This window comes from Poecilia latipinna, unplaced genomic scaffold (genome assembly GCF_001443285.1).
Source record: "Poecilia latipinna isolate Pla-1442-1.1 unplaced genomic scaffold, P_latipinna-1.0 Scaffold190, whole genome shotgun sequence".
Lineage (NCBI taxonomy): Eukaryota > Metazoa > Chordata > Actinopteri > Cyprinodontiformes > Poeciliidae > Poecilia > Poecilia latipinna.
Window position 1 is genome coordinate 28691 of NW_015112806.1, and position 27208 is coordinate 55898.

A 27208-nucleotide genomic window follows, 5' to 3' on the forward strand; every position below is an offset into this window, starting at 1 on the left:
AGCGTTTCACAGCTCTCAGTTTATTAAAGCATGCAGTTTCATATACTCTAATGTTCCTTATTATAACACTCAGTGCAACACAGGAGTGGTTTCCTGCTCAGCCAGTCTCTAGGTCAGTGCAATACCGCTGAACCAGCCAGAAAAACACAGAAAATAATCAGTCAGTCAGTAAAACAATACACAGACTGCTTCATCAATTATTAATAGCACATAAATCATCATCATCACCACCATAGGGTTAGACTTAACTCCAGATCTGCATTACAAATACAGTAAGTAAAAGGGAAACCTTTCACAATGCGATATTTCCGAGGAAATAAATGGAATACGTAACAGTATTATTAATTTTTGGGACGTTTTAAGAGGTTTTGTCTCAGAAGCATCAGACCTTCTCGGCTCTGAGACATCACACAACTGCCCCAAGGATTTGGACCATTTAAATAAATCTGATTATCACAGGCTGTAGAAATGAGCGTTAATACTACAAGTCCATCTAATGATGGTGCCAGACTGTATACAATGACAGATGTGTACCATCTCTTAAAAAATTCATTTACATTTCAATCGAACAATAGATTTGCAAATAAAATGTCTAATACAGACATGAATACTTCAAACATCAGTTCATTATGTTTCACAATCAACGAACAAGATTCCCCCCCCATATAATTTAAAATATTCAGAAACTTTGTTGTCTGATTTTAAAAAAAGTTACAGAAAACTCATAAGTTTAACCAAAATGAGCAAACTTCAAAAATATCGAGAAGGAAAAAAAAATAATAATAACACAACAACCAAATGTGGTTTTAATATCAACAATATTAATAAAGTCGCTGATAAACGATATTAAATTTTCCGAGCAAGCAAATAAGACGCTGCAAACAAACTTCAGCACTTGACGTGGCCACACAGTGGGCATGTGCAGAACTCTTACAGCGCCGGGTGTGTTGTATCACAACTACAGAATCATTGGTATTCCTCTGCAATCACAAGAGGGGCCGTGTCGCATGCATGTCACGGGATGCAGGGTGGGCTGGCTGGGAGGTGGGCGGCGGACTTGTCCAGTGCAATCAGCCAGCAGGGCTCCATGGAAACTTCATAAACAAACACTTTGACTCAATACTCACGATAACTCCTTTACACACAGTCCCATATGTGCCCAGCCCTTTTTTTCATTGATACTCAAAGCAGAGCCAATATTGATACTGAGAGGAGGAAAAGGAAACACCAGTAAAGTAAACGTTGGTAATAATATCATTGACGCTTCATCACCACAGTCCGCTCTGGGTGAAAGGATCACTCGGAGACGTGTGTAGAAAAAGCCAACTGAAGGACTCCCTGAGTGATTGATAAACGAAGGACCGAACCTCCTCCAACGGATCACAACATAACTTCAAGAGGAGCATCTCTCAGAAGTCAGGAACCTCTGAGAATATCACAGCTTCTGTGTAAGGAGTCTTAATAAGCCGTCAAGAGGACTGCAGGGACTGATTGTACTGTAAATGACATGGCACTTAACTTTACATGACTTCAAAGGAGAAGTTGTAAACAGAAGCAGAGAGACTGTAGCTAGCCAAGCTTGTTTAAAATGTCCGTCTGCACTAGCCTTCATCTTTTACGTCCAGGATTCAAGCGTACAAGGCAAGGCTCAAAAAAGTTCAACTGTTAGGTAGAGTAACAGGGGTGGAAACAACCAAAGTCTCCAGGCCTTCATTTTATATTTAAACACAGTGCAGCTACACCTACGTTGTTGGTCAGAATGTAATGTTATCATCGGCATAAATCTAATTAATTTTGGTCTTTTAATAAAGCATTTCTTCAACTTTGTTGAATTTCAAAAACAAATGTGGGGGCAGAAGTTTGCATTTATTTAGGATTCCCTCAAGAGCAATCAGCGTTAAACTTAAACCCACTAATAAGAGTGCTCTAGTAAGTTGAACAAGTTGAAGCTGGTTATTCGACCACTGTTCTCATCAGAAATGATTCAACTTAGATGTTTTCTGCCACTGATTTTGCTCTAAAGTCAAATCTACCAACTGTCAATCAAGTTTAGGTTAAGCCCTTGTAAAGAAACTAAATATTACGCTGACCTATCCATTCCAAAACTACTTCAAAAACGACGTTCTTTTCATCTGCGTTAGCATTTTGGGTCACAGTTAACCGCTTTGAAACATGGAGTAAAACTGTTTTTAGAATGGATAAAACAAGATAACATTAAGCTTCTGGACTAGATCTGATCTCAACCAGGAAAATTATGAACTATGGTTCAAAATAAAATTACAGTTTCTCAATACTGAATACAATTTCTGATAAGAAGAGTGGCCAAACATTTTGATAAGTTAAGCTCAAACTGCCTGACAGTCACAATGAGACTGACATGCAAAATTTATCCTACCAGATAAATTTAAATTATGTGAGATTCATGAATCTCTCACATCGTGTAGATCTAATTTTGAACTTATACGGCTTAACAAACTAAAGCTCCTGCACCAAATATGTGCTTTTATAATTAGTGGAAATTATTCGTTCAAAGGTCCACAGAAGAAACTCTTGAAATGCATCAATAAAAGTCCAAAATAAATCAGTGATTGATTACTTAAACTTCTGGCCCACACTGTAAAAGTGAAAACCTTAGAGGAAATTACTACCAAAACCTGAAACATTTCTAATATAATTTCACTTACTTCCCTTCAGAAATAATTTAAACAGACTTGAGGGGGTCTCGGTGTGCGGAAGTGAACCATTAACTCCAGTAAAGCAGATCATAGCGAACCGACCTTAAAGCCAGCAATCGACAAGAGAGCAAACATGAAAAGCAAAGATCCAGATACAAAAATACTTCAACGTACAACTTCACAGAAGTTAGCGTCACTAAAACAAGAATAATCCAAATGTTTTGGAGAAGTTAAACAGTGATTTAGCGTGAAGAAACAGGTGGTGTTCCTCTTTTTTGTTGTTGTTGACTTCACCTTTAAAAACATCCAGCACAAATTGTGACTATTGTACAGACAGCAGATAAAATGGACTGGGTTACAAAATGAGCATTTTTTTAAATAAATAATTTCATGAACAAAATCCACAACTCTATAGGGAGGTTGATTTCATAAAATCAAGGAAAGAGAGGCCACTGTTTGCACTATTGTTTCTCTGTACAGTTTCTTTGTGCATTTGTCTGCTTTATGTTGACTTAAATGATCATTTCTGCTTCAAAAGCAAACCAGTGTCCTTGTTTATAAGTGCATGAATGCTAACATTGGGAAAAAAAAGTAATTGTAAAGAACTTCTACAAAAAGAAAGATAAGCATGACTTACATTAAATTAACCTAGAACCATCAAAGAATATATGCAAACGGGGTTTTTGACAGGTACATTGTCCTGTGACAGTCTGTATAGATATCTTATGACTCATTAAAAGTCATATGTTATCAGTGAATTTTAGATTTTCCCTCTGTCCTTTAAATATTTGCTAAATGAGCTACGCGTACTTTCTCAAATTTTCAGAAATTCCCTCAATCTGAAAACCTGATCAGTTCAGCCCAATTGTTTATTTTGAATTATTTTTTAATATTAAAAACAGCAGAGCGTAATTTAGAATTTCTGTTTCACTTGTTAGGAATTATAAATGCATAATGCACTGGTTAGGCTATGATCTGACGAGATCAACTAACTGAGGATAAAAAACTACAGGTGCAAAGATAAAAAGAATCCTTCAAGTAAACAGAAACCTTTGCAAGGAAAACCCTTTCTGCAGGGTTTGTATGTTGAGATAAAGTGTTTTCTATGTGTTCAATAACAGTTTATTAATAGTTTTGTTGAAAGAGTCCTTAGAGGGTTATAACTGTGGATAGTTAGTATCTCCTGAAGCAGTCTGTCTCACAGCATTCTTGTTATGTTTTCTATCCCTTTCTTTGAAATAAGGCATACTATGGAACAAAGAGACACTGAAAAATGTAAAAAGGCCAATTTGCCAAATGGCACAAAGCTGTGACCATATGCAGCTGTCCAGAGAGAGAGAGCAAACACAAAATATTAGGAAATACTGAAAAAAGGCAGAAAATAACTGACCAACGTTTCAAGATTTGAAAGAGAATAAATTATCCTACAAGAAGCTGTACAGATCCTAAATTCTCGTTGATGCCTGCTTTTACAGGAAGTAATTCTTCAAAGGCACACGCTAAAAAGCAACCACACATTGAGAAATGTGGGGAAAACATGACGTGTTAGTGGATGCGCTGTAAATAAATGTAGAATTTACTGGAGCATAACAAATTTAGTCCCCCAAGTCCACAAGTGAAGCTCTGGAAGATCACTGGCTTCAGTCACTTAGATCACTGCATGTCAAAGGTTCTGTTAGGTGATTGGTTAGATGTCAAAAAACACCTTCACCTATTCAAATTGAAAAAAAAAAAAAATGAATTCCCTGTTGTAAAAGATTCTTGTTTGAGAAGAAGTGACTCAGCTCTTGATCAGTGCAGGACAGATTGTGTGTTCCTTTAGCTTCAATTGAGCAGCATCTCCTTCCCAGGCGTCTCAGGATGAGTCTTGGCGGAGGAGTCGCGTAGTTGTGGAGGTCCGGTTCGTAACACCAGCTTCCTGATGCCCAGACTTCCTGATGCTCAGACTTCCTGATCCCAGCCCCATAGGGGACAGAGATTTCCTAGAAAATCCCAAATTCAAAACAGCAGAATTGAAGAAAAGAAGGAGGCAAGGGAAGACGACAGATGTAGATTTTTTTTGTTTAGTTTTATAGCATGTGCCTTAAGGGTACTTCTGTTGAGATTTTACCTAAAGGCCATCTTTTTTAGCTGGAGTGGGTCCCTTTTCTCTGTCAGTAGACTTTCTGACTGGGTGTGCTCCTCTACAGAGGAGGAGCACAGAGGAGATGAGCAGGGAGGTGGGAGGAGGTGGGAAGCATCCTGAGACTCGGGGCTGGACAGATCTAAACGCTCCTAAGAGGGAAAGATTATAACACAAATGAGCCTACTCAGATTTAATTTTAGTTTTCATTTCTTCACTTAAAAACAATAACATACATTCATCAAGGCAACGTGAAGCTTAATAGACAATGCCTTGAAGACGTATCCACATTCTTCATCCTTGGATCATACAGCCCAACCACAAATCGGACAACAAACTGTATTTTATGTGATAGATAAACACAAAGTAATAGATAATGCTAAAATGGAAGAAAATGGCTACATTTTTAACATTTTTTGGAATGAAAATTTTAAAGAAGTGTCATGGATTTGTACTGACAAAGGTGCGCTTTAATTGTACCGTTTTGATTGTATAGGTGTAGGTTTAGTTATTTTCCATCTGAAAGGTTAACCTACATCCCAGTCTTAAGTCTTTTGCAGCCTTTAGGAAGTTTTCTTGCCAGATCTGTCAGTATTCGGCTTTCTTCAGAGGCTTTCTTACTGCCACTCTTTCATAAAGGTCGAATTTGTGGAATCCATGACTAATAATTCTCCCACCTGAGCCGTGGATTTTCGCAGCTCCTTCAGAGTTACCATGGCTTCTTACGAGACACTGTAAATGTACCCAGTTTAGCTAAATGGCTAATTTTTATCAGACTAAGCACCCAGACTAACCTGAGACTTGATTTCGTGGTGCTCTGAATCCTCCAAGTCAAGCGCTCGCAGTTCAAGCTCAATGTCTCGATCCGGGTCAGATTCGCTTTCTGTTCGGTTGAAGGTTGTCTGGTGGACTTGCAAGTGGTCCAACACAATTTTCTCTCCACTGCCTATTGAAGTTCGATGGCCATTCAGCTCCGTTGCACAAAGATGCTCACTAATGCAAACAAATGCAAACAAACTATCAATTTTCTTTCCCCAAAAAGTATGGCTTCCCTTTGTAGGGTTTTTAAAAACATGCTTAGCATCAGTTGAAAGATTATGAAATTTAAGCCAATTGTTAAAAGGCAAAATTAAGACCTTATTAGTATGGGGCAGGAAAAACAGACAAAAACACACATTCAGTCGTACAATCAATGTTCTCTTCATGTGACTCAAAAAACCCTCACAGGGCTTCTTTAGTTTCTTGTGATCATTGTCTCACCATTCTTTTTATTACAGGTGACCTTTAAAAGAGGTTGATATTCTGAGTATAGACACACTGATCTGATTTGGCCCGATGTCTTGATTTGGAGCTGTATGCATCCCCTGACATTTGCATGAAACAAGTCTAACATTTTGCTTTCTTTGCAAGAGCGGCTGACAAAGTGTTGAAATTGCGTACCTCTCGAGGAAACTGGAGTGGCTAGAGGAGTCTGATCCTCTGGAGCTCCACCTGTAGTCGCCGTGATCAAAGTTGTGGTTGTAATCTGTCAGAAAATTATGAGAAAAATAATACCATGATCAAGACTGTATGTGTAAAATGTACATGAACAACTGGCTGGTTCTGGTCAGCAAGATTATATTAAAACCAAGTCACTTAAAGAAGTGACCAAATTAGAAATGTCTTTGTTTCCTTTCGACAACTCTCATGTTTCTCGTCACCTTTGAAGTTTATTGCTGTGGTGCTGGCGCTGCCTTGGCAGGCCGTAGCTTGGACGGGGTCGGTGGTATGATAGCCTGTGCGTGATGCCCTAGAAATGGCACCCCACTTCGAGATGATGGGCGCCTCACTGAAGGGAATAATTGGATCTTCCTCTTTCAAACGTCGGTAGTGACTCGAGTGCAGCCGTCGTTTTCCTGTGCCGCTAACAACACCTTGGCCTCCTTCGATACAGTCTAATTCCTGAACAACAAACACACGAGCACAATTTCAAATTTTAGCATTCAAGTGTAGATTTTATCTGGGATGCATTAAATCAGGACCAGCTTTCTGCATTGAGAAGTAAATCTCACCAGATGCTCTGAGTGGGAATGGGAGTGAGCTGGGGTGTGTTTGAGAGGTTCAGGCTCAAAGGGTCTAAGGCTGGGCCCGGCAGAACCGCAGGACCACAGAGAGTAGCGGGCCAAACTGTCCTCGCCCCTGAACCTACATCCCATACACTGACCTCCACTGCTTTCTACATGCTATAAGAGAAACATTGAGAAACAAAATCACACACATACAATGCAAATAACAAGCAGCAATTTTTTCAGATTTTTTTATTTGTAATAAAAACAAAATTTTAATCCTGAACTGTCACATTCCTGTTTCACAATTATGCTCTACTTTGAATTAGCCTGCTAGCTATAAATAGCTATAACTAAACGTGAAATTTATTGCAGTCTGTGGTGATTACTTAAGAGGTATAGAAACTTCTAAACTGTGAGAATTTGCTTGGAATTGTGGAAATTTCTGTTTTTATTTTTAAAAGTTTGTGCAATTACTCCTGCTTCCAGAGGGGGGAGACAAAAGCCTCACAAACAGTCCTGCTTTACGAATACTAAAACTTGTACACCTTGCTGAAATTGCTGATCTGCTGACCTAAGAGAATGCTTTGCTGTAAAATATCTGAAGCCTAATTTTAAATAATGTTTGGAACTTCAATATTGAACTTAACAAGTGAAAACAACAGAAATGCACAGTTGTGTGTTGCATTAAGGTAAAATATGGACAGAAATTCAATTGACTTTTTCTTTGTAAGACAACCAGAGGTAACTCAATTTGTCTAATTTGAATTAACATTTGAAAAGCTGTCACTGGTTTAGTAACTGTACCATTTCACAGTGTGTGTGTTCACAAAAAAATCCATCCCATAAGCTGTTAAACAAAGCTTTATTCATCTGAATGCCTGAGTCACTGCTCGGAGAAGTCTCTGCTCTCTCACAGACGCGCACACACACCCACACACACACCGGGACCGTGCATTGCTATGATATCTGCCTGCACAGTTGCTAGGCAACCACCTCCCTCTTAAGTAGCACTGGGGGGAGCAGGAAGTGCACGTTTCACGAGGCAGAAGTTAAATACAATCACATTTGAAATAGCAAAATGTATAAATATTTGATCAAAAGACTGGTCATCTCGTTCATACATTGTGCATTAAAATGGTCATACTAATGCTCATGGTAAATGTCTTTTTATGTCATAGGCGTCTGATTCCTACCTCTGCTCCAAAATCAGTGGTGAATATGGGGGAAGACTGGGAGGGCCTGTTGGGATTGTGATGGTGGTGGATGTGGTGAGTCCAGTGTTCCTGCTTCTGTCTAAATAGATCCTCATATCCCAGAGGAACCCGTCCATAGTCCTGAAGCAGCAGCAGATCAGACAGGAAACACAGTGAAGAGATGAGCAAGAACCGAGAATATATATTTGCATAATTGTAATGAAACCCATATTTCAACATGTTGACAGCAAAGTGGTGCAAAGTAACGCATCATGGAGCTCTTTGCATTTTTACATGTGTATTTAATGCAGTTTCAGCTTAGATTAAAGTAACATTTTAGATGATTATGTTTTTAATGTATCACTTTTATTGTCTTGTTCATATAAATTTGTCTGAACCAGTTTTAAGGATTGTTGTGTCTCACCTTTATTGCATATGCATAATAAGCAATAAGTTCCCTAAAAGCATTTTATAAATTAATTGCAATCTGACAGTGAACAGATTTACTGCAAATTTCTCCTTTTCTGTTTGTGTTTTCGGTTTTCTTACACCCGTTTATCAACTCATCTCTACCTTTCCCTTTCAGTCACATTTCTGCAGCATGTGGCTCCAGCCCACTCTGTGGTCCTCCCACTTCTCACCCAGATACGTCTCTGCTTCACCCACTCACTTCTCTTCCTCCTGACACAGAAATGCAGCTTCACCAGTGAACCCTACAACACCGTCTTGTCGACCACCAACTGCAGCAATGTGTGGGTCTGATTTTATCATTTCCGATTGAAAGAATTTTAATAGGAATTACCAGTTGCAGAGTTACTGATTAACTGAAACAGACTAATGAAGGATAAGAAAATTAAGCCCAGGGGTTTACAGCATCTCCCGTGAATCAACAATGGATGCATGTGGAGCAGAAGTAACAGTGGACTCTGATAAGTGAGCACACATTTCTGAGACCAGACCGAAGTGAGAGGATTTATACCGGCCGTCGTGTGAATTATTTAACATACCCTGTGCAGCCCAGCACGGTGCTCCGCTCCAGAGCAGTAGTTACTGTCTAGAGAGTTGAATCGCTCCCTGAGTGGAGGCTGGTAGACAGAGGAGTGAAGAACCTCTGGAGGCAGTGAGTTGCTCCTGGCGTCCTCTCTGTGGTACAGCTACAATGGCAATCATTAGACAAGTTACACAGTAATCAAGTTGAACATTACTACACAAAAGTTTCCAAGGAGCAGGACTCTACGTCCTCACTTAAGGTTGTCGATATCAATGTTTCTCAATGTTTTCTGAAGTTCTTTCTGATTTTTTTTCTTTGGACCAGTTCTTTTTCAGAAGAGTGTTTTATGTTCTGTTCGATCCTTTCACTTCTAATCTAAAGCTCTTTTAGTCAAGAGAAGAACCGTTTCATGGACACACAACGGCAAACTTTGCAAAGCAAAGAGGATATTAACAGGAATTCTTTTGATGCTTTTTAACACCGCCTTCCAACCAGACTAGAACTGCATTAAAAGAACAGACTGAAGCCATTTGCACATAATGGGGCATTAGAGCGCACGGCGAGAACATGGCTGTTCATCATCTTTTCCTGTCTTCATGTCGAGGTGCTGCATGACGTACGGCACTCGGTAGTAGCAGTGGCAGCTCATTCATAATGTACTGCCTGAACACTCCTCGGCGCATTGCTCCCAAGATAGTTTAAAGCATGACTGACCTCCTTCCAAAGGTTACAACCTAACAGAGACTAATTACTGCGGTATGCATCAAAGTTATGCATCTTTGGACTTTGATCAATAGGATACTCATGTTACTGCCAACTGCCTGATTCATTTTAGATACATAGATGGGAAAAACAGACAGGACACTCTTCTATCGCAGTTTACAGATTTTTAGACTAAATAAAGTGTGACTTGTTTTGATTCATGTACTGAGACAAAGTGAAGAAATTATACTATTGAGTTGAGTAACTCAAATACCTTAATGAAATAACAATCACGTCATTGTTTGTCTACCAACGTATTTCAGCTCAGCAAAATCTGACAGTAAACAAAAACACTGAAGCCTGGTGCAAAATTAATAAACGCGTTTCCTACATCACGAACAGAAAGAATAAAATTACCTTCCAAAGATGTATTTTTTACATGTTTGTTTATAATTTAGTAAGTATTCATTTCAATATTTGATGTGAAAAACAGACGCATTAAGTATTAATTTCCAAAACTGATTTTTTTTTTTTTTTACAGGAGCTGTAGATATGAAATACATTGTTTTTCATATCTTCTATGCACAGTAAACATCTACATACGGATGCAAATAAAATAATCTTAATATTTCTAATCAAACTCAGAAGGATCTGCAAAAAAACAATCCACTCCCAGACCCTAAGAACGTTTTACATTTCAGGATTGGCATGCACTCTGATCCCAGTTGAAAAGGGTTTCCAGCTGATCGGAGTTGCACATACCTCCAAATTGTGCATAATGGTTGCTGATGGACTGAGGGGAGTTGTGAGTTCTTCAAGCTGTAGCTAAAATGCTAAATGTGTGACGGCTAAGAAGCCAGTAGGAACTCACTGGCTTGCTAGCCGTCACACAAGCCAGCGACGGCTAACTGTCACTGGCAGTTAGCCGTCACAACGTTAGGACTAACGTTTAGTCCTACGTTAGGATTNAATGTAGTGCTTCAGTCCTACGTTAAATTATTAACGTAGGACTAAAGCATTTCATCCATTTCTTAAAGACATGACATGTTTCTCCTGACACTTCCTTTATTCTCCACTTGTTAATGGCAAAATGGGTGAAAAGCAGCAAAATCCAAGAAATAAATATTTTTGAAAACCTGTCATAAACCCCTAAGAGCTACTGTTCAAGACCACTCAATATAAAATATTAAAAGCTGGCCTGGCTTCCTGGAGGCAGATTATAAATAAAATATCTGAACAACATTTGAAAATATGTGTACAGGATTCTAATGTTGGTATGATAACAAATTAAGTTTCACCTGAGGCCTCCATACTCTCCTGCTGTCATAAAGAGGAGCATAAACACCATGAGCAGGAGCCAAATGTCTGTATTGACCCTGTCCTGGATGGGGATGGAAGGTGGGGCCTCCCATCTGGTCTCTAGGTGGAAACCCTGACGAAGGGGACGAGGCTGGGTGAGGAGCCTGGGGTTCATTGGGGTAAGAGGAAACACCAGACGAAGGTGGCAGCGATGATTCCTGGACATTGGAGGACCGCAGGAAGCGAGCCATGCAGGATTTGTGAGGAGGGTGAAGAGCAGATGGATAGTAAGAACCTGCTGGAAAGAAGGCATGAAATGGTTAATCTCTTTAAAAGCAGTAGTAGGAATATATTCGTTTATTTATTTGAAGAACGACTCACAGTTTGGCTGAAAGTGCCCCGTGTCGTAACCAGGGTGAGGCTCCCGGTAGTATAGCTCTGATGGCTGAGAAGGGTGTGGAGAGGGGATGATGAACTGACCATGTCGAGGAAGAGGAGCGCTGACATCAGCGCCACCTGCAGAACTCAAAGGAGAGGAAGCTGAAGAGTGGCTGACTGGAGTCCTGGGAGGGGACATGGGCTTCCTAATGATCAAAAAGAGCACAAGAACATAAAAAATTAATATGAGGTTATCTCCAGGTTGACTTGCATGTTCATTCATCAGAAAACAGGCAAAGTAATATTCGTACAGCTCTGTGGACCCTGATTTGGTTCTGTTAGCCCCACTGGTTCCATTCGTCAAAGTTCCTTTCAGTTCTTCAACCCCGCCTGACCCTCTGGAGATCAGCAGCGGGTTAGTCAGGCTGGAAGCTTCCTCCATGTTCTCTTCGGCATCTTTGAGGCCTTTAGTGGCTAAAGAGAATGGCCGGACCACGCTGCTGCTCTTCTTGTTCCTCAGTCTGAATCTGTGCAGAGAAGGAGAACAACATTATTTTGTTTTTTTTTTTTTTTTTGTACATAAAAATATGTAATGCAGTGAAAGTGAAATTGCTGCCTCTGTGGGATCTCACTTCTCCAGCTCATCTTGTGTGTGCGCAAATGTACAGCTGGTTCCTCTGGGACAGCCTCCCTGCTGACGAAGATCTCTGCACATGCTGGTCTTATATTTGCTGTTGGCCTGAGGCTGCAGCATTGAAATGGCAAAACAAAAACTACAACTTACAACAAATTAATACTGATAAACATATATGGTTTCTGTGGCATTTTGGCAAATCTTAGACTTATTTTTCAAAGATTTTCGAAACATTTGAGTACAAATCCATTTTGTGACAACCTAAATCAACTTCATTTATAAACTTGTAACACAAAGTATCCTCAAAAGATTCCTTAAAGGAGATTTTACAGTTTTGAAAAAAAAAAAAAAAAAAAAAAAGTCTCACTGACATCAAAACCTGACCCAGTTTTAAAATCACCCATATTTCTGATCTTTGCAGCTACATCTGCCAACAAAAACAGCCAACTGCCCCTTAAAAAAATGTATTACTGAATGTTTATTGATGGGTTCTCTCTTTCAGTAACTCAAAAACAACAGCCTTGTAAAATTATTATTCTTTTTTCACATCTGAGCTCTTTTCTGCCCTTTTTGAAAAAATGTGGTTACATCCAAACCATTAAAGCTTAAAGACAAATGTGAAGAAAAGCTCAAATTTCAGGGAGAAAAACTATTTCTGTTGTATTCTGAAAAACTAAACCAATAAAACTGTTTGATTTAAAAAAATCTAGTTTAAATTTGGAAATTTAGACATAAAGAATGTACTATTTAGACGTTTTGTTATTTTTTATTATTATTGGATATGACCTGGAAGAGTCATAAAGGCAAATTCTACATATTTCCATACTTTAAAAGACTGTACCTGACCAGCATCCTTACAGTTAAGGCACGGTGCATATATTTATAAAGAATACAGTAACATCTGAGTCACAACTGTGCCATTTCCTAACTGTTTATAATTACTGTGCTGTTTCTGCACAATAATAACCAACACCTGTGCTGTCTGTTACCAGAAATTGTTTCATTTCCTTCAACTAGGAGGAACAAAGTGTGGTCCAGTCATCAGCGGGGGGACATTAAAAGCTCAATGGCATCAATCTGGTGTGTCAGCATACCTGTGGAGTTTCATGGCTCTTCTTGCTGAAGTTCTGTATGAACTCCACCAGTCCATGAACCACCAGCTTTACAGCCAGCATCACGCTTTCCAGCTCTGCCCAGGATGGTGCAGGGGCATCTGAAGACAGATTAATGTTTGATTGGCTTAGAAGATAAGGGCTCTAAGAGAATGTTTGTAAAATACAAAAAGAATTGTGATAAATACTAAACTACATATTGAGAAGGCACAATACAAGATAAAATGTTAAAACCCTGAAAAACTGGAAAATCTAATTTGTTTGAGGTTAAAGCTAGAAGTCTAGTGTTGAGGAAATGCTCCAAATGTCAGCAAGATTGTTTTTCTTTTTACTGAAAGTGTCAAAGGTCAGCCTTTGTTGAATGCGTGGTTAAGATGTAAACACCAGATTACAAATCTTGCCCTTTATTATTAACCAGGCCGGGGATCTGCATTCATGATTAAAGTCATGATCAAATTCCTAAAGTTTCCCCAAGCAGATATCTTACTGATACAGAAATCAAATATAAATGCTGACTAAATATATCTAATGCTTAAACAGACAGACAAACTATGTTTCTTGTCATTTGTTGTTTTTATTATTAGATATTAACTAAATTGTAGGGGATCAGAGAAAGAAATTTCAAGCGTTTCATTTTTTTCTTTGAAGAAAAAATAAGTTGTAAACATCTGAAAAAGGTAAAGTACCTGGGTTGTGGTCTATGTTGGCCAGTAGCTCTAGGTGTGGTCTAAGGCTTGTGAGGTTGGCCGGGTCTCCCGTCCTCTGCAGAACAATCGTCAGTTCCTGAACGCTCTTTGCAAATGATTCTGGAGACTGCAACTGCAGCACAAAGGGTAAAACCAAGAAAGAATGCCTTTAAAAGAGGGGTCGTATGTGTTATGTTGCAGACAGTCTACATCAAGTATGGCCACACTGCCATCATCAAAATGAATGGAAAGTCTTACAAGAAATATCTTATTCCAGTGGCATAATCGCACATAAAGTTTAAGTGAAACTGAGTCATGTTCATGGGAAAAGGCTACAGAAAAACAGAAACTTGCCTAAACTTGCCCCATATCTACACTCAGATCAATAATTAAAAAGGTCAAAGTTACTGGAACTGCAATGCAATTTTCTTTTTAGTAAGGATCCAAGTTTATATTACCACCACATACAATAATATGGATTGTATGAGAGAAAAAAGGATGTGTGATGATATGGGCATGTTTCTTTTCCAACAGACTGTGGATCCATGTTACTGTGCATGAGATAATTAAGATTTAAAACATCATGGCAGAAGACTCAGTGCTGTCCTATAACAAAGCAAGGACATAACTGATACGATACACACATCAAATGTTGTATTTTCATTCATTTTTACCAGTCTAAAGTTATGAAGATGAATTTATTGAAAAGGTTTTACACATCTGTGCCAATGTGCAAATAAATACATAGATCATCTTCAGGCTTCTTAGAGATATCAACAGTAATATTACCTTGTCAATTATGGACTGCATGTGTGATTTGTGGACTAGGTCTCCATATAACAGAGAGGACCACTGCTCAGGAGAAATTCGAAGGCCTGCCTCCATGGCAATGTGGACAATCTGAGCGTCATGTTCTCTCCTTAGCGTCTCATACGTTCGAAACTCCTCCTTCAGCTGCATCAGGGAGGAATCTTCATCCCGCTTAGTCACCTTATGGTAAGAACACAGAATGTTGTGAGGGGAAAAGAAAACCACAGATTATTATTTTTCGTCAGGCCTTGCGCACACAGCTGGAAAAAGGGGAACTGAAGTGGCTATATATAACGAGTTGAAAATTCAGAAGCAATCCAAGGCATTTTAAGTAAATGTCAGAGAAATCACATGCGTGTTTGTTTATGGTGTCCTCAGACTCACAAACTCAAATTCTGATCACACGAAGGGACTCTCCCCTTCTCAGAATCTGCCCTATGAGTAATCATCATAAGACACCAGAGCACACCCCCGCCAGGCATCATTTAACAAAAGCCAAAACACAATCGGATTGCTTCTGCGATCCAGTTGCACCCCTGTCCATTTTTTTCCCAGCAGTTCGGTGCGTGCAGCTCTCTGCCTCTGTATCTCATTACCATCTGTCTCCGCCCTGCCAGGCGAGGCAGCGAGGCACAAATATAGTCTGAGGTTATGTCATGAACGGGTAGCTGGCATTTCTGCCCTGCCAAACTCATCGGTCATCAGATAACAGTTCTAGAAATACACACACCAAAGGTTTATCTACAGAAACTCATATCCTGATTGCAAATGAATGCCTTCCTTTTAGTAGTATTTCATGTGATTTAGTCGAAAGAAATTAGATTAAAAAAAAACTGAGGATTCACCTAAATTTTGAAATACTATTTTAGTCAATGGTTTTTTTGTATTCTCATATGGCAACACATTGTGTTAAAATTGGAAAAAGCTCCAAAAAGCTAAATCCTACAGGGAAGAATTACAAAAGAGCGTCTTCCATTCAAAAAACTGTGGCGTCCTTGTTTTTTTTTTTATTATTATTATTATTATTATTATTATTATTATTATTGAAATAGACATCTCAAGAGTGCAGCTTGTTGTTTGCGTTCACATATTTAATATTTTTTCTGTATCTTTCACTGTAGCTTTTATTTTATTTATTTTTCCCGTACCTTAAAGCAGGAGGCCCTGTACAGCAGCTGCACCACGTGGCCTATGCTGGTTTTGGATGCCTGGGGGAACCGGGCCTCCAGCTTCTGGACCACAAACAAAACCAGCACCTTCCTAGACAGAGCAGAACCATCCTCCAAAGCTAGTAAAACCAGCTTCAGTGCATCTTCTTGCATTGCTGATGAGAAGAGATTTAGAGAGTGAGAGAGTGAGAGAGGAAGAGAGGAAGAGAGGGAGAGAGAGAGAGAGAGAGAGATGCTCAGGACAAACGCACTGACTCACAGCTGAAGTTGCAAAAATTGCAAAAATGTGTGACAACAATAAGAACTTGATATTTCTACATGAGTAAAGAGAGACAAAAGGACATTCAGAACAAAACCAACAGGTGTCCTCAGACTTTTCAACTCATTAGGTTATCATGATGAGAAACTTGTTCCCAGTCAGAATCTGCCCTATGAGTAATCATCACAGGACACCAGGTACCAATGCCAGCTGACAGTTGGATGAGTTGGACAAGTAATTTAGACAATTTCAAAGGAAACTCATCAACAAAACACATACTTTCATATGAGAATACTTATCAAACACAAAAATTAGAGATTAAAAACTAAGAATGGACAAGGGAAACTATCTTAATTTAGATCTGGCAGTAGAGAGACACAGCTTTTGTCTGTTTATTGTTTAGAGAGAAAGAAACTGTCTGTTTTCTTGAATAAAGTCCTTTCTAAAGGAAACATGCAAAATGGCTGTCTCACAGTTTACTGGCAGCACAAAAGAAAATTGTGAGCGCTTTTAACCTCTATCTGTGAAAGGTTTCCCCACTTGAAGTATAATTGTATTTGTAAGCATGAAGTAAGATAATGTCATGCTCTAATGCTTTTATTATTTTGTCCTCTGATAGTATAATCCTCAGATTATATTATAAGCTTATATCAATGACTGCTTTCCCCAAATATTCTTACCTGGAGTTTATCTGATAATTAGCTGCAGTAGCAACAAATTTTCCCCTGTGTCAGAGCCAAGTGAATGACAGATCACACTTCCCTACCAACAACCATGTGTAGCAACGCATGATGGGACTTTACCAGCTAACAATTAGTTGTTGTGAGAAACCTGAACTCAAATTGATTTTCTCATGTCAACAAAATGTAACATGTCACACGCACACACTCACCAGGACCCAGAAACTGGCAGCCCCGTGCCCTCACTGCTGCCCAGAGGTTAGCAGAGAGCTGCTGGGGGTTCTGGTGCTGCAGAATGAGTTCGGTTACAGTCCGTTCCCCCAGTGAGCGGGCTGCCCGGACCGCCCGCACACGACCCTCCTCTTCTACCAGCTGGCAGTTCACCAGGGTAACCAGCTTTCTCTGCATGGGCCTACTGAGCACGCTCGGACTCAGGTTCGCCACACCTGCAGATTGCATGAGAGAAACTGTTGAGTTCACATCTGCTACAGGTTGTCTCAAAGCGGTTTCACAGAGCTACTCTAAATTAATATGCACTTTGTTTCTCAGGCTCTTAAAGAGCAATAACATCATCAAGTTTCAAGTATCCAAATAATAACATGAAGCCACTGGTGTGTCTCACTTTTCATGATGTGTTTTCAAATAAAGCTGAATGTTCCCAAAGCACCAAAACAGTACAGAAGCTTCTAGCATCATGAGATGTGTGAAAGTATGAATGCCAACTTTTACAAGCAGCCTCCGCAGGCTGAATATGAAGAGATTAATTCTCTATGGCAAATGTTCAAGTGCACTATCATCTCCCTCCAACACTGAACTTCCATAGAAACATTTTATGGCTATTTGAGATAGTCCAATTATTGTTCCTTTTTAGCCCAAAAATACATTGTTCCCCATATATTCCCATAAGTAAAAATATGAAAAGCTGGGCTTGTTATTCCATTTTACCATCCTTCTCAGCTTTTTAACAAAATTGAGACCTCAACTGAAGTCCTTCTTGTCAATTTCAAAATTCTTTACAAATAGGAATCTGAAACTTGTTGCATGTATTTATATTCTCCTTTATGTATTTATACACCCTTTACTCTAATACTTCTAAGTAAAATCGAGTGGAACAACATACATTTTGATCTAATTTTGGTACAAATGCAAGGGTTTCTTTTCAAGAAGATTCTGCTGATAATGTTAGATATGCATGAAAACATTCAGTACCTTTGGCACCACTGATAGGTTTCAGGTAAAGAGCCAGCTCTTCTACACACAGTCGGCAGAGGTCGTAGTGCTCAACGTCTGCTGCACTGCTCAGACTCACAGGAGGAACATCTGGGACCTTTAAGAAGACCATAAAATGCTTAACCTGAAAGAATAAGCATCTGAAAATCACTCATGTTGACCATGAGTGGACAACCTCACCTGTGCTCCAACCAGCTGCAGCAGGGCGCAGTTGACCGGCAGCAGGTCGATGTCCGTGCTGATGGGCGTCTGATCGAAGGGGCAGGCCTTGCGGTGCAGTTTGTGCAGGCACGTTTTGCACACCGTGTGGGAGCAGCCCAAGCTGATTGGCTGGTGGCCGCTGCTGTCAAACTCATTGTAGCAGATGGGACAGGACAGAAACTCTGTCCACTGGGCCGCCTGCACCGGCATCCTGCCACCGTGCTGCTGAGGGAGGCGTCACCAAGCTCAGGGGGAACGCATGTCACGAGCCCCGGCCACAGCACGCTTTTGCCAGCGCCAACGAAAACGCTGGGGAACGCAGCAGAGAAGTTTAAGTTACGATTCTAAGTTTCATTAGGTCACTTTTCCAGATTATGTCAGGATATATTTTAAGTGCAATAAATTGTGAAGCATTAATTTTATTTTCCATTTTTTTCTTGCATGCTCACATAGTAAGTTACCAATTTTCCAACAAAAACTGCACATTCTGAATGACATTCTGAACATCCACATGTAAATTCTGCTCAAAACGGCAAGTTATTGAAACACAACAGGCATAAAGGACACAGCTGCTTTCTTTATTAACAGAGTTTAAAATGCATTAACATTTTCATCTTGAATCCAGAGGAAGCAATTACCTGCAAGAGAACCCAAAAATAAATGCCTGAGATTGAGTACAGAGTGTTTAGAAGTGTGGGATTGGTGACGCGCGATCATCCACTTTGCATTTTATAAATACACTATCTTCTCCTGTCTTGTGAGTGCTGGATGTAAACTGAAACAGATTACTACAGCAAATAGATGACAGAAAAATGCAGGAAGACGCGCAGGACTGAACGATTATCAGAATCTTGTTTCAGGGAAATTTTAGATGCTGGGCCATCTGTTTATGTCAGTGGTTTCCAAACAAATCCTATGTTCCATTCAAAGTCATTGAGCATGTGTATATGAGTGTGTGTGTGTATGTGTGTAGAACAAGTGACAGTTCTGTCCTTGGTCCTCTTAAGCAAAGTAAGACTAAACAAGTTCAATGTCAGATACATCATAAAAACAAAACCATCACAGTGAGTAAGAAAATGAAAAAAAAAAAAAAAAAAAAAAAAAAAGACTCTTGCAGATCAAATTAAATCTGATTTTTCCAAAAGGAGAACTTAAAGAAGTGCAACCCGGAGATTTTTATCTCTACATCATTGCAACACTAAGAAGATATTGGATTATTTATCCAAAAAAAAAAAAAAATATATATATATATATATATATATATATATATTTTATATATATATATTTTTTTTTTTTTAATGGAAAAAAATTATAACTTTTTGATGTATGGAAGATAAGAGAACAGCCAGATGAGGAAGCAGAGTGAAGCGTACTTGAAAGTGACACGGCTCCCGGCTTACACGCTCTACAACATTGCCTGTAGCCTCCTGCTAATGTCTCTAAAACAGGTTTTTAATACCAGAAAGTAAGAGATTACTTTGTTTTGTTTTTGATTCTTTTCATAGAAATAACCAAGACAACAAAATGCTGCAAAATATTTCCTGATGCATATTTGAGTTGAACCCTATGAATGAAAATAACTTCCTCCTGTCGCCCATAACAACAATTGGTTACCATGGATAATTTTGGATGCAGGTTCAAGGACAGGCGAAGGACTCGCACTGATTTCTTAGGCGCCTCTTCCTGCTTGTGTTGCATCAAGAGCTGAGACCGCTTTATGATCTCCTCAGATTTGACAGAAAACACTACTCCATCTATGTCGCCCGGACAAAAAAGTTTTAATATAAAATCCAATTGTATTTTATTGTGCTATTTATTTATTTAAAGAAATGAGAACACATTAATTGAAACCTCTGGATCATTTAGCATTGGAAAGTGCAACATGATGACTTTTTCTAATGAGTGAGTGAGGATTTAAGCTATGAATTTGCTGCATTTCCCAAGTAAAATCTTAATTTCATTATGCAGAATATAGCGATAATCTGTTGCATTTCCCTTATGGCACATTCTGCTTAGTGATTTTCTATGTTCTTGCGCAAACTCATTTGTTTCACTTTCGCGCATTTGCTTTATCTCCATGAAACAACTGTTATGGAGCAAGATGTACTTTATCTGATTGATGCTGTTGGTATTGACTTCTTCGGTTAAAATATATTTTTTATAATTTGGCAAATCAGTATTAGCAGGACTGCTTGTCAAGTCTTTGCATAATTAATGTGAATTGTACTTGTCAAAACTATACAAAAATTATACAAACTGAATTAAATATCTCTTGAAATGTATTTTCTATAAGGGCTATGTGTTTACACAGTAATATCCCAATAAAACATCGATTATTGTAAAAAAGTCTAATAAGCTAGATGATATGGCAATATATTTTTTTATCGCAGCATACTGTAAATGGGTCAGTGGAAATAGATTTCAGTTTATTATTGTGTACATTAAAAGAAACAGCTAAGATTGGAGTCAATGGGATAAAATGTTCTTTTACTATGGGAAAAAAAAAAATATATATATATATATATATAAATAAATAAAATCACTGCAAAATACTCAACATGAGCAACTTTAAAGTCATTTGCGTCATCACAGTTGTCTAGTATGTTGAAATAATAATCTAATGATGAAAAATTAATGTCCAAGGAGCTTTAAGTGTCAAACATCAGCAACATTGGGCTCATGACTGTGCACTTTTAAAAGGTTTGTTTTCATTCACACAAATAAATATATAAATATATACATATATATAAATATTAACCATTTAGTCATTTTAATCTCTTCTTTCATAACAACACTTAATGTAAGTGGATACTGACCTCCTCCACGCGGCTTCATCCCAAAAATAAAAACATTCACAAAAGCAGCTCAGCAGCTTTTAGGCGCCATCATGAACAGTTGCTCTCTCTGGACCACGCGCGCAGACTGTGAACCGCACCTGTTGCTTTCATAGTCCATAACATCTGCTCAAACTGCTCACCAAACCCACGCAGCTGGTGCTCCTCGTGGAGCAGATGACAAAGTAAGCCAAAAACAATCACCTCGAACTGTTTTCAGCGATGTTGGCCCAGCAAAACAAGAAGCGCGTGTGAACGAAGAGAGAATGAAAGTAGAAAGAGAGGAGGAGGAGGAGGAGGAGGAGGAGCGCACCTGAACGACTGACAAAACCGGATTTTCTTTTGTAGTGCATGTCAGCGTTGGTTCGTCGATAATAACAAGCTTTCCAAATATTTAGATAAAAGTAAAGACTAGAAAAGAAAACCGAGGAAATTGCGCGTTAAGCTTGTGCACTGTCCCACTTCACGCAATCCGTGTCCAAAACGTAACGAAACGTGTAAAGACTTTCTTCGTGTTTATGCTAGTAGCTGCATAATATTTTGCAAAGATTTATTTATTTATTTATTTTAACGGTGGCACCATATACGCACCTCCAGAACACTCGGCACCTCGAGACGCCGGCGCTGGCTCCGTGGCCCGCGTGGACAGCTCCGCTCTGTCCTCGCGCGTCATATTTCTCTTCCGCGAGGAGCCCAAATATAACACCGAAGCCCACAAGGTGCTGAACCCCTCGTGAGCTCGCCCTCATGTGACAGATCCAGCTCGGGAGGACAGAGAAGGGGGGCTTTTGAGGAGAACTGCTGTGGGTGGGGAGTTTTACTGTGAAACTTTCTGCGTGTGTTCTAGCAGATTTAGGGAGTGGTGCACCCTGGAAGACGAGGAGGACGAGTGGGTGTTCACATTGGCACCCACCTATTTTTCCTCCGTTGTGCTGCCTCTTCATGGCACCACACACAAATCTATACCACTGTCTATTTCTCTGTATCTCTGACTCACATACTCACTTTAAATGAAGCACAAAGCCGCATATTTTTCTGAGGCGTCCCATTATTTCATCAAATGTCTTATAAAGTAGGAAATGTCAGAATAAACCTCGTGAAAACTTTCAGTCTTGTGACACTAAAAGTGGGTGTGTGCATTATACCAGCAGCAAACCACAACTTCCTGATCAAGATCCTCTTTACACAGATTATTTAAAAACCAGGAAATCGACCTGAGCGTTGCCGTTCAGGCCAGTTGGTTTGAAAACCCCTGAGGACGAGACATTTGCATTGCAATACAGCAAATTGGCTGATTATGTTACTGAAATTGTTCAAAGGAAAGCAATTGCAGGTGCATTCTAATACACCCACTCTGCTGAGTGGGCTCCAGCTATATTTTGTCTTTACAGCCAAGAGTTGGCTGGCGATCATTTGGCTCAGGATAGCTGAGTCTTCACTTCATCCCCTTCCAATCTTCCCGAGAGGCATCTGGGGTTTCCTCTGGTAAATCTCAGATGGTGACAGAAGTGAGTTTTAATAGATCACTTTTTGTCACTTGAAATGAAGAAATGCAAAAACATTCAACACGTTGACCTTTTTTTTTTTTTCACGTTTTGTCACATAACGGCCGCAAATTTTAATGCAATCTAATGTGATTAACACACACAAATGGCAAAATTGAGAAGAGAAATGGAAGCTATACAAGGTTTTAGCCCAATGACTTTGACATCGCTAAAGTAAAATCCACTGCTATTTAGAAATAACATAATTAGTTGATTCAGGAAGCAAAAAACAAATACTGTACACCGGTCTGAACACTTTGATACAAAGTGGTGGTAGTATCATGCTACGGGGACGCTTTACTTTAGCAGAAACAGGGAAGCTGGTTAAAGGGAAGGTGTATGGAGTTAAATACAGATAATTCCTGGAATAAAATCTTCTTGCCCTAAGGTGGGATGGAAACCAGTCCATGATTTACCTTGCATCTTTACCAGGCCCTTCCTCCAATACCCTAAACAAAATTAAATGGGTATAGCACATAAGTAGATAGAAGAACATTTGCTAACATAGGAACTTAATGCCTATGTGTCCTAAAAAGTCTGTCAAATCAAAAGAATGTTGTTTTTTTTTTTGTTTTTGTTTTTTTTGTTTAATTGGTCTGGACACAAAGCTGCACAGTGGAAGACTTAACACTGAAGCAACTGGGTCCTAAACTGGAATCCCAGACAGGAATGTTTTCCCACCACCTGAAAGCATGCACGTCAGGATAGTTGAGGTTTATTTAACTGGTTGATAGTCTGAACATATCTGCAATTTGCACTTAAGAATATTTGTTTTATAGGTATTTTACCTTAATTTAAAGGGATTTTTTAAAATAAAAATTACAGTAATAAAAGAAATACTGATGACTTATTCTGCAGTAGGGTGTATTTTTTTTAATCTTAGAAATAAAATAAAAATTTCACATTTTCACTCATCTTCTGAAATATGTTGTACTCAAGCTAAAATGGTGACTTCTAATCAGGAACATTCACTCACATTCCTTTGGATAAGAAACTGTTGTTATTGTTATTACTCATATATTTGCTTTGCTGAAAAATAGACTGAACTGCTCGCTTGTCTACTGACTCTGGGTTACAGGCAGACAGTTGTCCGTGTCATGAAATTTTAACTTTGACTCCATTTTGGCATTTCTGTGAACTCAGCGAAGTGAGATGACACAGTTACCTCTGCAGCAACCCTGAAACAGCAGAGGAATTGCATGAGGGAAAAAATACTGAGTAAATCTTTGTTGGAAAAAGAACATTCAAATTGTTTTATGTTAAACAACATGCACTTTATCTAAATCAGGGAACGAGCTCTCACTGTTATTTCATTTGTGGCTTAAAATTTTGTGAAAGACGAACCCATCAAGACTGACGAGCGCAATTCTTAAAGTTTCCATGTGCAGTAGCAGAAAGTGTTAATGTCTCCAAATACAGTAAAGTATCATAAAGTGTTTTCAGCATCAACACCAGTCAAAAGCATTTGTTGTAATAAAACAAATAGCAGTACTCAGAGAAAGAGAAATAAAACTATACCACCCAACTTTACATGCGCCTGAAAGAGAGGACTGTTGTTATGCATGTGCAGTCTACATGTAATTGCAAAACTAGACTAACGCTGTTTGCCACAAAAACAGATTCTTATGAGACACGTTTCAACATTTGGGAGCCCAGTTTTGGGAAGTGTCTCAGGAAAAACAATAGAAGAAATGATTTTGCTGTGCTTTGGCACTGTTTCCTCATTGCAAGAAGGTCCTCGTCTCAACCCGCAGATGATGCCAGCATTCATCTAACTATGCTCCAAAACACTTGAACTCCATTTCATGAGAGGAAGAGAAAGACCTGAGACCCAGAAAGAAAAGTCAACCTTTTTCACTGGTTGAGAACCATGGCCTTAGACTAAGAGAGGAACTGATTCCATCCTGGGCACTACAACTCAGGTGCAATCTACTCCAGCGCACGTTAAAAAACACACGAAAGTACCACATCATTTGCAAAAAGCAAAGATGAGACCCTGAGGTTCTCCAACCAAATACCCTCCTGTCCATTCTGTCTATGAACACTACAAACAGGACTGGTGACCAGAATTCAGCATTTACTAAGATTAAACTTGACTTTGTGTCTAGGATACAGACAACGCTCCTGATCAGGTAATCATTAAAACCAACCTCTGTAGAACTCCCTAATAACATACGTCAAGGAACGTATGTTATTAGTTATCCACAAAACAAAAGTAGACTGATAAGCTAACCTCTCAAGATCCACTTAGCAATTCTGGTACATTGTTCCATAGACATGATGAAAGTTCAGCTGGTCCTACTGAATCTAAGGTTCCTACAGCAAAATCCAGTTCTCAAGGGTTGATGTCCTACAACAAATACATCACTAGAAGGACTCTGTAGAACTAAACTGCATGCTCAGGAGGCAATGTGGCCATTACATTCAGGTGTGTCAGAGAAGGGACACACCTAAAATTTGCAGAATGCCAGCCCCTGAGAACTGGAGTTTTAGGATGTTGTGTCTCTATACATTCAGATGAAAATCACTTTCAATTTTAAAGTTTCCATTTTGAAACCATTTCTTTGGTAAGCATCTGTTTGGTAAAAAAAAAAAAAAAAAAAATCTAAATATTTGTCATCAGTCAAGACTTTTATCATTTTCAAAAGTCAATATTTCGAAAAGGCTTTACAATTTCTTCCATCATCCCACTCAACCGCCTCAACACCATGAGCTACAATCAGAACTATGGCAAAAAGTAGCACCATAACACAAGACTGAAACCTCACGCCCACTCCACACCTACCACCACAGAGCTATAAAAAATCAGTTAGCTCTGAAACAAGTTTCCCCTATGCTGCTATCAAAGTTGATCTTCTAAGTAATTCAGGAAGCCACAGGAGGTACACAACAATGCGAAACGCTAAACTTTAATACTAACTGTTTGAAATACTCTCATGAGGCTCAGATAACCAACCGCTTTGACAAATTTACAGGTGTGAATAAAGAGCACATTTTCTCCGTGTGCTGGCTTGTTGTTTGGAGCCCAACAAGCTCCAATGTGTACTGTGATAACTGTGTGATTACATAGTTATTGAGCCTGTAGCCCCAATTTGTGGCTATGGGTGTGGGGACAATCATACAAATCACAAAGTGCTCACTTAAAAATCGCTTTGTGTTGCATGACATAGTTCTTACACATGCAATAGCAGAAAGGACCGATGACAACCCTGTGTAAGAATACCAAAATATGAAGTTGCTTCCATGCATCTGAAAATCAGCTGGTTGTACAGTAACCTGCAACGGGGCATGCTGCAGCAAAATTTAACTTTATGATGAGATTGCTACACCTCACACTTGCCCCTGCAGGTTTGCATTTTAAAACTGCTCAGAGCAACAGTGTTGTTATTCAGAGCATTTCAGCGTTTGTTGAACGCTCGGGAGCTATGCACCCCCATCTCCATTTCACAAGCTCTTCTTTAGTTTTACGTTGCTTTCACATTTTAAATTCATTCATTCTCCATAAAAAAATTAAATAAAATAAAAAACTACCAGCACCAGTTTAGGATAAACAGTGCAGGTGTTACGTCTTAGATCTGTTTGAAAAAACAGCCAAAGTACAAAAGCATCATCTCTATCTGAGCAACAAGAGAAAGTAGCGCTCCGCTCCGCAAGTCACTTACCTCAAGCACACCAAAGCACCAGAGTAAACATTTCCTGGTCACTAACAAAAACAACAACAACAAAAAATCTTCATCAGTTGCAAAAAAGCAGCAGTAGACGGACGCTTCCTGGCGCTAGAATGATCTGGTAACGCATATCAGCACATTTGCTACAAGTAGGAACGCTATCTGGTCCAGTCGCGCTCCTCTGCACGTCTTTCCCCACTGACGGAAGCTCAGGTACGCTGAGCCACACACCCTATGCTTCACAAACCAACGCTCAGAGGAGATGATGGTATCGCTCCGCCTGCGGTGATGGTGCCAGAGCCGCGCTTCAGACTCTCCACCACCAGCAGCATCGGGCTGCACTGGCACGGAGCCGCCGCCGCTGCTGCTGCTGCTGCTGCGCGGCTACGCATCATTCATGCTCCGAGCTAATGGATGAGATTGTTGTTTCGTGGGCCTAGCACAGGATAGATGGTGGTGCGTAGCTATCGAGGGGGGCACTATTTTCATGTGACGAGCAAGGATAAAAGATATGTACAGGGGCAAGCCGGAACAAGCCGCTTTTCGAGGCGTGGGCTTGCTGGTTTTTAAAGGAACAGACCGAGAGGCGGAGGGAGGGGGGTTGGGAGGATGCGCTTTGACAAGTGTGTGCGCGAGTCTTCAAGGAGGAAGTTTCACACACCAACCCTGCGTGCTTTTTGTGCAGAGCTGTAGAGGGAAGTAGAAAGGCGGAAGAAAAGGCATGCTTTATTTAGATCTGAATTCACTGGCATTCTCATATGGGTCCATAAGGCTCATTTTCCAGGGCGGCAGGATAACAGGGGGTGCCACAAGCTTCTGGGTTACTAAATACTGAAAATTTCCTGAATCAAAGGGATATTTCTCAGTTTTTCACCAAAGTTTTGTCACACCACGCCGCTCGACCCTGGCTTCACATTCAGATACATTACAAGATGCTTACTTATGAAGCTTTGAATTAGACATAGGCAATAAA

The 27208-nt window shown here is 39.5% G+C and overlaps 1 protein-coding gene across 4 annotated transcripts; it reads right to left on the bottom strand.

The window, feature by feature from the left end:
- On the bottom strand, positions 1-26814 carry rc3h2 (ring finger and CCCH-type domains 2). Of its 4 annotated transcripts, none has more exons than XM_015030717.1 (20): positions 26230-26814; positions 18169-18498; positions 17968-18085; positions 16971-17204; positions 15799-15974; positions 14630-14830; positions 13841-13973; positions 13137-13255; positions 12041-12153; positions 11720-11935; positions 11412-11614; positions 11030-11325; positions 9046-9192; positions 8039-8179; positions 6849-7019; positions 6498-6738; positions 6238-6322; positions 5592-5790; positions 4786-4949; positions 1-4657 (listed from the first exon to the last, which is right to left on the bottom strand). In XM_015030717.1, the coding sequence occupies exons 2-20, from the start codon at positions 18397-18399 to the stop codon at positions 4531-4533; spliced, it is 3315 nt and encodes a 1104-aa protein (XP_014886203.1). In that variant the 5' UTR covers positions 18400-18498; positions 26230-26814; the 3' UTR covers positions 1-4530. The 4 variants fall into 4 exon arrangements, with proteins under 4 accessions (XP_014886203.1, XP_014886200.1, XP_014886201.1 ...); XM_015030714.1 differs by having other exon boundaries at positions 11030-11328; XM_015030715.1 differs by lacking the exon at positions 26230-26814 and adding an exon at positions 21615-22563 and having other exon boundaries at positions 11030-11328.
- Between the last annotated feature and the right edge of the window lie 394 nt (positions 26815-27208).

Coding starts and splice junctions, on each gene's coding strand:
- rc3h2 (XM_015030714.1), bottom strand. CDS start 18,399: ATGCCGGTGCAGGCGGCCCAGTGGACAGAGTTTCTGTCCTGTCCCATC. Junction 12,154..13,136: donor AGAGCCATGAAACTCCACAG/GTATGCTGACAC, acceptor TCAATGCTGCAG/CCTCAGGCCAACAGCAAATA. Junction 8,180..9,045: donor ACCGTGCTGGGCTGCACAGG/GTATGTTAAATA, acceptor CTGCTGCTTCAG/GACTATGGACGGGTTCCTCT.